Below are 15,316 nucleotides of genomic sequence, written 5' to 3' on the forward strand. Positions count from 1 at the left end.
GTGTAGCTCAAGACAGTAGAGTGACTGTTTACTCTGTTCATGACTGAGCAGCACGTCATTGTTATATATATCATTCTGATACTATTCATTCATTGGCTCAATTGTTTTGTGTTAGTAGTATCCAAGAAGAGATATTCCCCAGTGTCTCATCACGCGCCAGCTTTATTTACCTCTCCTACAATGTTTAGTATTTAACAGCACCCTAAAATTTGTAGAGAGAATAAAAGAAATAAGCATTGATCCCTGATGAATGACCAAATGTTGGTCACACAAAAGAAACCAGGGGAATTTTAAGTGTATCAATTGAAAAGTAAAATTCCTGTGTGAAAAAAATTAAGTTAGGAAAATACTTCAAAAGGGACTTATAAATATATATGAATATTAAATTTACCCATGAAATCTACCCATCAGCAGCATAAGGTTTATTATGAAACATATTGATCTGTCATTACAGAAAATTTTGATAAATAAAATAACATAAAAAAATTAGACCTCCAATGGACGCCTTTCCAAGTGGCTTTTGTTGAAACATATATATAGCTTTTTTGATTTGATCAGTTTTTAATTTCTAAACAGTGCCCAACTGGAGCCCACCCATTATCCATGCTTGGTGTATTCACTCCCCACGGGTTGCCCAAATGGGTCCAGAGCTCCTGCCCAGCTGAAGCCCACCCAGCCCAAGTGAGGCCCATATGGGCCCCACCTGGACGCATTTGCTGGGGCACTAGCGTCTTTGTGATTTTTTAGCTGCAGTTAGCAATTGGTCAGCTGTTAATTTCCACTGTTAAGCTGATGATACTCAGTTATATCTGTCTACAAACTGGCTGGATGTGCTCTCCTTATCCTCTGACATGGAGGCTGGCTCGGAGCTCATCTGCCTGGCTGTGTTTCCTGGGGTGGCCTTTTTTCTCTTCTTCTTTCTGAATGTCTACTTATGTGTCCTTAAACCACAGTCGGCACATGGCCGCTCACACTGAGTCTGGTTCTGCTGGAGGTTTCTTCCTGTTAAAAGGGAGTTTTTCCTCTCCACTGTCGCCAAAAGCATGCTTAGTGTGAGGGATTGCCTTTGAGTCAATGAGTCGATGCAATCAACTGCTTTTCCCAAGACAGAAAACTTTGAATCAATTTGACTGTATGATCTTGTTGAATTCTTAATTGCCTTGAGATGACGTATTAAAAATAAATACTCTCTCCCCCCCTCTTGTCCTCACCTTTTGAACCAGTTTACCAAGCCTCCATCTTCTCCAAGCTCCATCTGTGCAATGCTTATCACCTGCTTCGTATCAGAAAGGGGGATGAATGGCAGACGGCGTTCAAAACCCATATTGGCAATTTCGAATACCTGGTCATGACTTTTGGACTCTGCAATGCCCCTGCCACTTTTCAGAACCTGGTGAACGATATCCTTCATGATTTTCTGAATGTTTTTGTTTACATCGATGACATTTTATTCTTCTCCAATAGCCTGGATGAACCTCGGCTACATGTCAGACTGATTCTCCAAAGACTTTTTGAGAACCGTCTGTTTGTCAAGGCTGAAAAGTGTGTGTTCCGTGTCTCATCTCTCCCTTTCTTGGGTTATGTCTTTGAGGGTGGACATGTGAAGACGGACCCTGCTAAGACCAAGGCTGTTTAGGAGTGGCCAGTCCCGAACACCAGGAAGCAACTTCAATGTTTCCTGGGGTTCGCTAACTTCTACCGACATTTTATACAGAACTTCAGTATTGTCGCTGCTCCCCCTCACTGCTCTGTCCTCCATCAAAAGACACTTCCAATGGACGCTTGAAGCTGCCTCCGCTTTCAAAGAACTCAAGCAGAGGTTTGTCGAAGCACCCATTCTGATCCACCCTGATTCCTCTGCTCAGTTCTCTGTGGAAGATGATGTGTCTAATATTGCCGTGGGGGCATTCATTTCATAGCGGTCCCCAAAAGATAACAAGCATCACCTTCTTTTCTACAATATTTACTACTGCCGAGGTGAACTACGATAGTGCAGACAGAGAGCTTTTGGCCATAAAGCTTGCTCTCGAGTAGTGGAGGCACTGGCTAGAAGGGATTGAACTCCCAGTAATCATTTGGACAGACCATAAGAACCTGGCGTATCTTCAGTCTGCCAAGTGCCTAAACCCACAACAGTATCGTTGGTCCCTTTTCTTCTCCCGTTTCAATCTTAATATCACCTATCGTCCAGGCTCCAAGAAAACCAAACCAGATGCTCTCTCCAGACTTCACTCTCCTGATGACACCCCCCAGAGTCTTCTGAACCCATTCTTCCAGTCACATGTACCATTGGTTCCCTCACCTGGGATCTGGAAGGGGCTATGCAAGAGGCAGAGATCTCTGAACCAGACCCAGGCGGAGGTCATCCTGACTGTCAGTATGTTCCCATCTATCCAGAGTAGATGGCACCATCCATTGGGCACACTCATCACGATTCTCCTGCCATCCTGGAGTAAGTCGCACTATTGGTCTACTTCGTCGATATTTCTGGTGGCCATCCTTGAATAAGGATGTTATTGAATATGTCTCTGCTTGTTCAACCTATGCTAGAAACAAGACATCCCATCGTCCACCCTGTGGTCTCCTGCAACCGTTGTCTATCCATAGTCGGCCCTGGTCCCACATCTCCCTCAATTTCGTCACTGGTCTTCCCACATCCAAACATAAAAAGGTTATTCTCAGCATCATTGATAATTTTTCTGAGGCTTGTCATCTAGTTGCTCTCTCCAAGCTCCCCTCAGCATTAGAAACAGCTAGGCTTCTCTTCTGTCACGTCTTCCGCCTTCATGGAATCCAAACAGAAATTGTCTCTGACAGAGGAGCACAATTCATCTCCCAACTCTGGAGAAACTTCTGTTCAGCTCTTGCCTGTCTTCTGGTTTTCATCCACAATCTCTTGGAAAGTGTAAATGCCTCAAACAAGAACTGCAAAATATACTTCGGGGTGTTTGTGCTTCCAACCCCACCTCATGGAGCACACTTACCCTGGGTAGAATTTGCCCATAACACTCATATATCATCGCCCCCTTTCTCCTTTTCAGGCTTCCCAAGGTTTCCAACCCTCACTTCTACCGAACACTTTCCAAGATAAGATCATCCCTTCTGTCAAACACCATATGAGGAACTGCCAAAGAATCTGGAATCAGACTAAGGCTGCCTTTCAAAGGACATCTGTCCAAAATAAGCGTCTCACTGATTGCAAGAGTTCCTGCTCTGATCTACATGCCTGGTCAAAGAGTTTGGATGTCTTCAAAACACTTTCCATTTAAGTCAGACATGAATGGACGTGAATGGACCTAGATTCCTAGGTCCATTCACCATTGAGTCAGTACGTAGTTCATCTGCTGTTCGCCTCAAGTTGCCTTCCCACCTCCGACTGCATCGTGCGTTCCACATTTCCCTGATCAAGCCCTACCTCTCAAGTGTCTTGTGTACTCGTCCCGAGCGCCCTCCCCCCACCCGTATCAATGATAATAACCCAGCCTACACAGTTAGGCGCATTGTGGATGTGCGGCCTCTTTGGGACATGGTCCTGAGGAGCGGACCTGGGTTCTGTGCTCCTTCATTTTGTATCCCTCCCTCATCAATCACTTTGAGTGTTCGGCAGCCTCTGTTTCAGGTCGTCCGCCAGGCGTGGTCTGTTGAAGGGTGGGTACTGTTAGGTCTTTGTGTTTTGTTCACTTAAAGGTTGGCAGGCTTGATGGGTTCCAGCTGTTACTCCTTGATGGCAATCAGTGTTGGCCTTTATATTGGAGCAGTTTCCGGGAGCAAGCTGCGAATTGGTTCCGCTCTCTCAGTGGTAAAACAGGTCAAGCTCTATTAGCGATCTAAGCAACCTGAGCCTACTCTTTACCTCTCCTTGCTTTTGTTTCACAGAACCAGACCAGATGCTTACCAGTATCAGGTCTGTTTCCTTCATGTCCTCACTGCTCTGGCACTGTCTCCTCTCCCGTGACTCCTTACAGAACCATTCAGCCTGACTGTCCACCCTCCGCAGTTATCACTTGCTTTAGAGTCTGGTTAAGAATCATGTCATTTTCTCCTTATAAGTTTGTCTAAATTTCTTTCAATGCAACTGAAAAATCAGAACAATCTGTTGGCCCCATGTAACTCATGAAACATTCAGTTTGTCATGTATCTGGGAATATGTTGAGAGATCACTGGATTCAGAGTGTGCAATAGGGTTAGCATTCATTAACTTGTATAATCTCTGACAGCAGCTTGGTCTAACCTGATAATGTGGGGTCTATCTATGTCTATGCTCTCATCCACACATCTCCATACACGTCAATTCAATCACATTAAATGCATTGTGATTATTGGCCATTATTCATCAATGGATTTAGCGAAACCTTATGGTTTGAATGTGAATAAAGCTATTCTTACAAATGTTTGGTGTATATCATATATGCTGCTAATCTTTTCTTTTTTATGCTAATAATGGCGCCGAAAAACTAATGGACACTTTCACACTATCACAACAGCTTATCAAATGATTGAATGTTATGAAAGACTCTACTTCAAGGACTCATTGATTCCCTTACAATTTTCCTTTGATGTATCCTGTGTTTATTTTAGTAGTTTGTAGTGTCTATGTAATTTATTAAACATAATAATGCTATGATAGGCATTATTAAACTCTACCATAACAGCCAGTAAACATCTGAGGAATTCATAACAAATTTGCTTGTTCCTTTTAACTATTTCGCGTTGCCACTTTTTCATTTCTTGCTTCTTTCAGTTGTTTTCTCTGTTCTCCTCTCTTTGTATTGACTGACGGACAGCCGTGGCATGAGGGGGAGAGCGCATCGGCCATTGGCTGCCCTAATTCTTCCAGGTCAATCGGTCATAACTAATGGATTGATCTACCAGGTTTTTGCAACTCTGAGCATAGAGAGCTCATAGTAGCTCTCTTTGCCTGCTATGACCGATTACCAGTTCAGCTGTGCCTGCTGAAGGGGTAGTTTTAAAGTTTCTGTTGGGGACAATAAGTTTTTAAAGATACAACTTACGTTGCCCATGTGTGCAGGTAACAGAAACACATTCAATCATGGTGTCCACTCAACAAACAAAATCAGAAATTGCATCAACCTACTTAAGGCCTCAGCTCAGTTGACTGATAATGTCATGGTAGGTTGCCATATTTGCTGTGACTCGTGCTACCCCGGTCGCATGGAGATTAAATGCAGCCTAACCATAATAGGCAGGTGGTTTCCTTTTAAGACTACCCTCTCCTGATATGCATAATGAGGCAGAAATGCAAACAAAAATAGAAAAAGAATTGATGGAGAAAAAAGGGTGGAAGCTGTGAACTTATTAAAAATAGAACAAAAACATAAAACAGACCAAAATAAAGGCATACACACAAAAGCTTATGAAAACCAGCAATTAATTAATACAGCTTAAAATATAATAAAATTAAGTTAAAATTGTATTATAAAGATGAATGAATATATGAAATATATTTATTTATATATTTTACATTTATTTATTATTGTATAGTTTAATTACTGCTTAAACTTATTTTTTATGTGTTTTTTATTATTTTGACGTATTCCCAATTTAATTGAATGAATGAATGATATCTTTATTTCAGACACAAAAGAGGTCCATAGTAAAAACAAAAGAAAACAAAAGAAATAGAAAAAGAAAAAGAAACAAAAAGGAGCATGACAGTCACTGAGCCACAAATAAGTGATGACGCCAATGTTTCCACAATCTTGAAAAAAATCTCACTGTACTAAAAACAGGGTTTACTAAAATTGCTATTATGTTATTGTATGACACAGATAATCTACACATACATTTATACATGAGATTCCTGAGCGCAGCTGCACATGTGGGAACAGCGTTATGTGCAAACATGTGGCTAGCACTGCTCCATCTGGGCACTTTGAGTGGGAGCCTCAGGCCATCATTGTATGCCACATAAAGTTTGTGCAGGCTACTTTTTTTATATCTTCGCCATAGATGGGCTGTGTAAAATGAAGTGCAAAAAACTTTAAAAAGAGCTACTTTCACAGAGGATGAACACATACCAAACTTTCTGATCAAAGTATTAGCCTGTGCATACATCATGCAATACTGCCTACAAATGTCACGATCATCAGATAGGTCATCAGTTATGTAATGTCCCAGATATTTAATTTCATTGCATATATTGAGGACAATGCCAGATAAAGAGAAGTCAGGGGTTATCAGATGCTTATCTGCTCTACTTCTAACAATCATGACATTGCTTTTCTTAGCGTTATATTTGACATCAAAATCACATCCATATTGGGAACAGACCCTTAGTAATTGTTGAAGGCCCGCACTATATGGGCATAAGATTACCAAATTGTATGCCTAAGTATTTATTAAGCATCTATTTATTTTTTAATACATCAGAGTTGGTCCTCAGTACTTTATCCTCTTCCCACAATATTGATGGTGACATTTCTCTATTTTCGTTATCTGAATATCATTTTGAAGTAATCCTTTTATTTCTTTTACAATACCTCCATTGAACAGAATTGATACTTTAATTCTCTAATACCTAAAATTTAGTTTATCCCCTCTATCTGTGGTTACTGAAGTAGGCACAGTGTTTTTATTCTGACAAATTGACCTGATCACACATATCAGTAAATCTGAATTAAATCTAAATACTGTATTATAGCTGTTCTGATTTATTTAAAAGTCACAAAAAAGAAACACATAAAAATATGTAGGTAGATTTGGTTTAGAATGGCCCAGATCAAAAGATTACATGTTTCATATAAATACAATGAGCTATCAGGCAAAGTGATTAATCATGTTTCATAATATTAAAGATCTACAACAAAAATACAATTACTTTAAACAATCCTGTTATCATATGTTGATAGTTATTTATTTATTCAAGTTGGTTTTTAAGTATTTTTTTACAATTAAAAAAACAAATCCCCCTTAGCAGCTGTTTCTGTTTAAAAATCAGTCAAAATTCAACAATTTTTGGCAGGTGTGATCAGGTTAATCATCATCTTAGAAGATATATACAAGACATAGTTCAAACATTGTTTTACAGTTAAAAAATGTAAGCTTCCTCACTTTCATTATAGTTTTTTTAGTGCCATATTCATAGCACCAGGTTCTTGTAAATAAAAATCTGTGTCCTTTGGTTAAACTTTTTTTTTTTTACTAATTTGTGTGAGACAAATGAAAAATCTGTCAAACCCAAGATATACAGGATTGCGACTGGACTTAAATGTTTTTTCATGTAAAAAAAAACCCCACAAAAATCCGGTCAGAAATAAAAGTAAAAAGGAAATAACTGTGGTGAAGAATAAACTGAACTTGTTTGTATACTTAGCTCCTCCTTTAAATTGGAATCCATCAAAAAAGTTCCTAGCAGCATTAAAACACATATTCAATAAAAAAACGGTATAAACAAAAACCTGATTTAACAAAAAATGAGCAATAACCTTAAAAAGACACTGTTGATTTAAGACATTATTATTAGGTCCTGTTATTTAGAATATTTTGAAAAAGTTAAAGCAAAGACCAATTTAAAGGTCTAAAACATTGATATGATAGGTGGGTAATGTACTAAATAATTTTTGTTTGATGTGTTCGGTTAATGTCCTACATTTAACTCTGCCGGTACTATGTCAGCTGTACTTTTTTAAACAGGAATATAAAAAAAAAATCTAATTAGAAATGTGTCAAAATGTGTTTATTGTCACAGCTTTGTTGGAAAAATCTCCTTGAAATATTTGACCAGAAATTATCATTTTAAAAGCATGTCTGAACCACCTGTAGAAAAAAGCATATACCAGTGGATTTAACAAAGAATTGGACCATCCGAGCCATTTAAATGCTTCAATCACTACAGCTGGTATTGTTAAGTTCCCTATACTGCTTAAACTTATAGATACAAAGTAAGGAGACCAACACATGAGGAACACACCCAGTACTGTAGCCAAAGTTTTATTGGTCTTTTTCTCCATCTTACTGAGAGCAGCTTCAGACTTTAAAGTTGTCTGTATGCGCTTTGCCTGTTGCTTTGCCACCATTAAAATCTTTAGATAGATAATTAAGATTATACTAGCTGGAATAAAAAAGGAAATAAACGGTCCAGGGCTACCCTCTTTTGTTGCCACAAATATCTTGCACCTCCAGCTGACATTTTGTTCATCTTTCTCACGAATTTTAACAGTAATAGAAAGTACAACTGAAATAGTCCAGCTCAACAGAATCATAATCAGAGTAACATGACTGTTTATTTTACTTCTATATGTCAGAGGATGACACACTGCATAATATCTGTCTATGGAAATACAGCACAAGTTTAAAATGGACGTTGTGCACAGTAATATGTCAAACAGACCTCGCATTTTACAAAGTAAATAACCTGTATACCAGCATGAGCTCATAGACAATATTGCACTAAAAGGCAAAACTAAAGCTCCAACAAGCAGGTCAGTCACAGCCAGAGAGAGGATGAGGTAGTTTGTTGGAGTGTGCAGCTGTTTGAAGTAAATGACAGAGATGATTACAAGAAGATTCCCACATATTATCAGAAGTGACAAAGAAACAACCACTATATCTATTGTATAAGAAGTCAACGTCCGTCCATGCAATTCTGCTGATTCGTTACAGAGATGTTGGTTATCAATCATATTATCTTTCCTAATGGAAAAACAATATATTATTTAAAAAAAAAGATATGTTCAGCAAAATGGTGGAGAGTTGTGCATCTTTTATCTGTGATGACTGAGCAGCATATTAATGTGGAATATATTATTCTATCTCAATGTGTTCATTGGCTTAACTATTTAGTGTTTGGTATCCAAGGTGACATCTTCCCTGATGTCACTTGTAGGAACAAATTAAATTCTAGTGCTTTACAACTTTTGTTTAACTGTTCAGAAACATTTATCTGTATAAAAAATATATATATTCAACCACAGAACAACAATGTTGAAGTAATTTTTTGTACATGGTTTTTTTTTGTTGCCTAAAGGCATAAACTCCAAAAGGAAAATGTGCTGTAAATGGAATTACTGTTTCAAGACAAGTCATGATAGTATTAAATTGATATAGTTCAATGTAATTAATTGTGTTTACAGTATTTGGCCTAATTACAACAAGTCAGCTCAAGGCAGTTATCTGGTCTAATTATTCTCCCAAAACCCATGCGATGCGGTGCGTTTACAACTAATAACTCAGAATGCATGGTAACATTTTTACCAATATAGACATGTTAGACATAAAAGAACATAGAAGCTGTGTTGCTCAAATTCTAATATTCATATGCCTGCCTTTTGGATCCTGGCTTCCTAAAGCCTGTGTCTTGTCTTTTCTTAGCCCTCTCTTCATATCACCAGAATTCAAACAATCGATCTGGTCTGCTGGTCTCTCAATGGAATTGATAACATTTTCTCAACTGGAGGACAGGGTGAAGGACACCCTTCCTGTCCTGCCGGCACATACTTCATGGGAAACACCATGGACGCCTGGAAGGCATGAAGGGTGATGTGCTTTACAATGCTGTCGGTGGAGGATATCGAAGATGCATGGATTTCGGATTTATGATATTCGGGCTTCTGCTGTTAGGATTTGCAGGATACCTGATGTATCTATAATTACAGAGGATGTCAGCAGTATTTGGGCATTGATCAGGTTGCCAGGAGCGGTGGATGTACTCAAAAAGGCTTTACACGAGTAAGACCTGGAGCTGAGTCGTACGCTGGGTCCTTTTGAATGCAGGCTGGCTGCGGTAGTTTACTCAAAGTTGAGATGGGATACTATCTTGGATATGCACGCTCACTTTAAGGCAGAAAAGCCCAACAAATTTGGAATATTGGATTGACCATGTAAAGCCAGCAAGAAAAGACTCAAGGCTGACAGAAAAAGCCTGTGCAGCCTGCTCTAAAAACAATAAATGTTATTTTGGATTCGGCCTCCCCCTCATCATACACTATATTGCCAAAAGTATTTGCTCACCCATCCAAATTATTGGAATCAGGTGTTCCAATCACTTCCATGGCCACAGGTGTATAAATTCAAGCACCTAGGCATGCAGACTGTTTTTACAAACATTTGTGAAAGAATGGGTCGCTCTCAGGAGCTCAGTGAATTCCAGCGTGGAACTGTGATAGGATGCCACCTGTGCAACAAATCCAGTCGTGAAATTTCCTCGCTCCTAAATATTCCACAGTCAACTGTCAGCTGTATTATAAGAAAATGGAAGTGTTTGGGAACGACAGCAACTCAGCCACGAAGTGGTAGGCCACGTAAACTGACGGAGCGGGGTCAGCGGATGCTGACGCGCATAGTGCGAAGAGGTCGCCAACTTTCTGCAGAGTCAATCACTACAGACCTCCAAACTTCATGTGGCCTTCAGATTAGCTCAAGAACAGTGCGCAGAGAGCTTCATGGAATGGGTTTCCATGGTCGAGCAGCTGCATCCAAGCCATACATCACCAAGTGCAATGCAAAGCGTCGGATGCGGTGGTGTAAAGCACGCCGCCACTGGACTCTAGAGCAGTGGAGACGCGTTCTCTGGAGTGACGAATCGCGCTTCTCCATCTGGCAATCTGATGGACGGGTCTGGGTTTGGCGGTTGCCAGGAGAACGGTACTTGTCTGACTGCATTGTGCCAAGTGTAAAGTTTGGTGGAGGGGGGATTATGGTGTGAGGTTGTTTTTCAGGAGCTGGGCTTGGCCCCTTAGTTCCAGTGAAAGGAACTCTGAATGATTCAGCATACCAAGACATTTTGGACTATTCCATGCTCCCAACTTTGTGGGAACAGTTTGGAGCTGGCCCCTTCCTCTTCCAACATGACTGTGCACCAGTGCACAAAGCAAGGTCCATAAAGACATGGATGACAGAGTCTGGTGTGGATGAACTTGACTGGCCTGCACAGAGTCCTGACCTCAACCCGATAGAACACCTTTGGGATGAATTAGAGCGGAGACTGAGAGCCAGGCCTTCTCGTCCAACATCAGTGTGCGACCTCACAAATGCGCTTCTGGAAGAATGGTCAAAAATTCCCATAAACACACTCCTAAACCTTGTGGACAGCCTTCCCAGAAGAGTTGAAGCTGTTCTAGCTGCAAAGGGTGGACCGACGTCATATTGAACCCTATGGATTAGGAACGGGATGTCACTTAAGCTCATATGTGAGTCAAGGCAGGTGAGCAAATACTTTTGGCAATATAGTGTACCTTCCCTGGATGTTATGGCGGAAGGGCCCAGAAGAACTGCTGATTTAAAAATTGATTGAGAAATAGGACTACACTGAAAAAAAAGGCCAAGCTCCAAGAACTATAAACAGAAGTGTTTATGGCAGCAGCACGACTGATATTTTACTCCAAGATGGTGTCACAACCAAACAGGAACAGGAGAAGCTACTAAGATGAGAAGGATCAGAGAGATCATAATGTTAGAGATTAAGCTAAAAAATAATGCAGAATGGGAGAATAGAGATAGAATGAAACAAAATGATGAAAAAGTGGTCCCTATGTCTTCCAGGAGTTTAAGACTATAGCAGCTATAGAGATAGCTCAGGATAACCTGAGCCACTGAGCCTGCAGATTGAGGGTGAAGTGCTCTGTTAGGAACACAAGGAACAATCATATATCTGATATAAGATGAAGCTTAGCCAAAGGCTTTATATGTGAGAATGATGATTTTAAAATCTCTTCTGGATGTAACAGGAAGCCAATGAAGAGAAGCCAGGATATGATCTCTCTTTTTATTTTTTTATCAGAACTCTGACTGCAGGCTTTTACAGTAACTACAGCATGTGAATTTGCTGATAGTAAAGAATTACAATAGTCAAAGGACAGGATATTTCAAATTTCTGCAATATTCCACAGATGAAAGAAGTAAATTCTAGATATCTCTTGAATATAGGATTTAAATGACAAGTCCTGAATAAAAATAACTTCAAGATTTTTTACCTAATTATCTGAGATCAGTTTAATCCCACCCAAATGAAATGACTGACTAATCAGCTTCTTTTTTAAAGACTGTGTGGAAATTAATCCCAAGCTGTCTAATAATTCTATCAATTGGGATCATATACATAGGCCTAGTAAAGAGAACTGGTCCTAGCACTGATCCCCGTGGTACTCCACAGGTAACGCTGGAGCATGAGGAAGATTTAGCATAAAAGTGAACAAATTGAAATCTGTCAGATAGATACGATTTAAACCAGGCCAAACCTGTTCCTTTCATTCCTACAAAGTATTTGTCTTTCTAAAAGAATATTATGATCAACTGGATCAAATGCAGCACTGAGATCTAAAAGGACAAGTACAGATACAAGTCCATTATCTGAGGCCATGAGAACATCATTAGTGACTTTCAACAGAGCTGTTTCAGTGCTATGATGAGCTCTAAAGCCAGACTGAAACTCTTTAAAAAGTTTGTTGTGGAGTAAGGGGTAGCACACTTGTTTGATAACTACTTTCTCAAGAATTTTAGGGCCCTGTCACACCTTGTTGAGTTAGATAGCATATGTCTGACATCCCAGAATCTCCTAAATCTCCTCAAATTATAATTTTAAATTGTAAATTATAATTGAAATCTGTAAGGAATAATTATCTTTAATGTTTACAGATTAGCTGCACTTAAAATGACAACTGAATCATAGGATTTTAAACACCTTTATTAATGCTAAAAGAGATGACTTTAAATCAAAATGTGTGAATTGTTAATTGTAAGACCAAACTAACAAAGCAGTGATGGTAATAAACACTGATGGTTTACGTAGCTGTCAATTTAGCCATTAGATGGGTATAACCTCCAGTTATAGTTATTAATAAATTTATTTTCAAACTGGTAAAATTTCATAACACTGTAGTTCATCATGTCTAAAGTAAAGTTCAGTATTACCCACAAATGCATCTACAGCCGCTGCAGGTCTTTCCTCCTCCTGCCTGATTATTTGGATGCTGCATGCAGCTGACATAGAAACTGTACCATAACCACTGGCAAACATCTGTGATACCTTTACACATTTTCTTGTCCCTTTTAACTGTTTTGCGTTGCCACTTCTTCATTTCTTGCTTTTTTCCAGTTTTCTCTGTTCTCCTCTCTGTGTATTGACTGACCAACAGGTGTGGCATGAGAGGGAAAGGGCAGCGGACATTAGCTGCCCTTACTGGCACAGGTCAATCAATCATAACTAATAGGTTGATCTACCAGGTTTTTGCCACTATGAGTATAGAGAGCTAATAGTGTCTCTCTGTGCCTGCTATGACCGATTGCCAGTCCAGCTGTGCCTGCTGAAGGGGTAGTTCTGAAGTTTCTGTTAGGGACAATTAAGGTTTAAAGAAACAACTTAAGTTGCCCATGTGTGCGGGTAACAGAAACACGTTCCATCATAGTGTCGACTTAACAAATAAAAACAGGAATTGCATCAAGCTGCAAATGCCTCAGCTCAGCTGACTGATGAACTCATGCTAGCCATATTTTTTGTGACTAATGCTGCCCTGGTCACATGGAGATTAAATGCAGCCTAACCAACCAATAGGCACATGGTTTCCTTTTAAGACCACCCTCTCCTAATATTTATAATGAGGCAGAAATGCATACAAAACTAGAAAAAGTATTGACAGAAATAAAAAGGGAGGGAGATATGAACTGAGTAAAAATAGACAGACCAAACAGACCAAAATAGAAGACAAAATGGAGCAAAATAAAAGCGTACACAGAAATGCATATAAAAACAAGCAATTCAATAATATAGCTGAAAAGTGTAATGATATTAAATTAATATGGTATTATGTAGATGAATAAATATATCAAATATATTTATAACTTTATTTGTCAATGTATGATTGAATTACTGATTCCATTCTATTTATATATATATATATATATATATATATATATATATATATATATATATATATATATATATATATATATATATATATATATATATATATATATAATTTTTTATTTTAATGTATTCTCTATTGAATTGCAGGCCTATGTATTTGTTGAGCATTTATTTATTTTTTATTACATCAGAGTTGGTCCTCACTACTTTATCCTCTTCCCACAATTTTGAAGGTGACATTTCTCCATTATCATTATCTGAATATAATTTTGAAGTAATCCTTTTATTTCTTTTTTAATGCCCCCATTGGATAAAATTGATACTTTAATTACCTAATACCCAAAATTTAGTTTAGCCCCTGTATCTATTGTTGCTGAAGTAGGCACAGTGTTTTTAATCTGAATTAAAATATTATAGCAGTTATGATATCAAAGTCACAGAAAACAAACACTGTAAAACTATGTAGGTAGGGTTGGTTTAGAAAGATTCAGATCCCAAGTGGGTCATTCAGCAAAGATTACATGTTTGATATGAAATACAATGAGCCATCAAACAAAGTACAGTAAATGATCGCGTTTGATAATGTTTAAGATCTACAAAAGAAATAGAATTACTTCAGACTCAACAAGCCTGTTATCATATGTATAGAGTTATTTATTAAAGTTTGTTTCATGTATTTTGTAAAATAAAAAAAAGCCCGAGAGCAGCTGATTCTGCTTAAAAATCAGTGAATGTTGAACAATTATTGGCAGGTGTGATCAGCTTAAAGTTAATCTCAGAAAATATATGCAAACAATTGTTCAAACATGGTTTTACAGTTCAAAGTATCTGTAAGCTTTCTTACTTTCATCACAGTTTTCCAGGTTTCCTATTCATGGCGCCTGGGCCTTGTAAATAAAAATCTTTTTCCTTTGATTAAAAAGAAATAAAAAAAAAAACTCTGTAAAATTGTAAAATACAAGATATTCAGGATGGCAACTGGACTTAAATGTCGTCTTTTCATGTAAAAACACAAAAATCCTTTCAAAATAAAAAATAAACAGAAAATAACTGCAAAATTAAACTGAACTTATTAGTCTACTGACCCCTCGTTTAAGTTTAAAAGTCCAAGCAGCATTATAACACATATTTATAAATAAACATAATAATACATTATTGATTATAAACAAAAAAAATAGTTATTAAAAAATTTGCTATAACTTTAATAGGTAACTGAGGAAACAGGGCTAAGATTTGAGTTGATTTAAGTAGACATACTTTTTTTTCTCTTCGGTTCCTTTATTTAGAATATTTAAAGGTGTAAAAGCAAAGGCCAAATTAGAGGCCTATATTCTGATAGGTCTGATATTGTAGGTGGGTAATGTAATAAATAATTTTTGTTGAATGTACCTGGTTAATTTAACTCTGTAGGTACCATATGCTTTGTAAATATTTTAACCAGAATACCCATCAAAAAAGAGATTATGTCATTTGGAATTTATCAAAATGTGTTTATTG

At 38.1% G+C, this 15,316-nt stretch overlaps 1 protein-coding gene across 1 annotated transcript; it reads right to left on the bottom strand.

Moving 5' to 3' along the window:
* Positions 1-7,685: 7,685 nt before the first annotated feature.
* Positions 7,686-8,642, bottom strand: LOC119774796 (trace amine-associated receptor 1-like). The gene has a single exon (XM_038272475.1). The coding sequence runs from the start codon at positions 8,640-8,642 to the stop codon at positions 7,686-7,688; it is 957 nt and encodes a 318-aa protein (XP_038128403.1).
* Positions 8,643-15,316: the final 6,674 nt, after the last annotated feature.

The sequence above is a fragment of the Cyprinodon tularosa genome, unplaced genomic scaffold (assembly GCF_016077235.1).
Source record: "Cyprinodon tularosa strain WSP-4 unplaced genomic scaffold, ASM1607723v1 ctg831, whole genome shotgun sequence".
NCBI classification, from domain to species: Eukaryota; Metazoa; Chordata; class Actinopteri; order Cyprinodontiformes; family Cyprinodontidae; genus Cyprinodon; species Cyprinodon tularosa.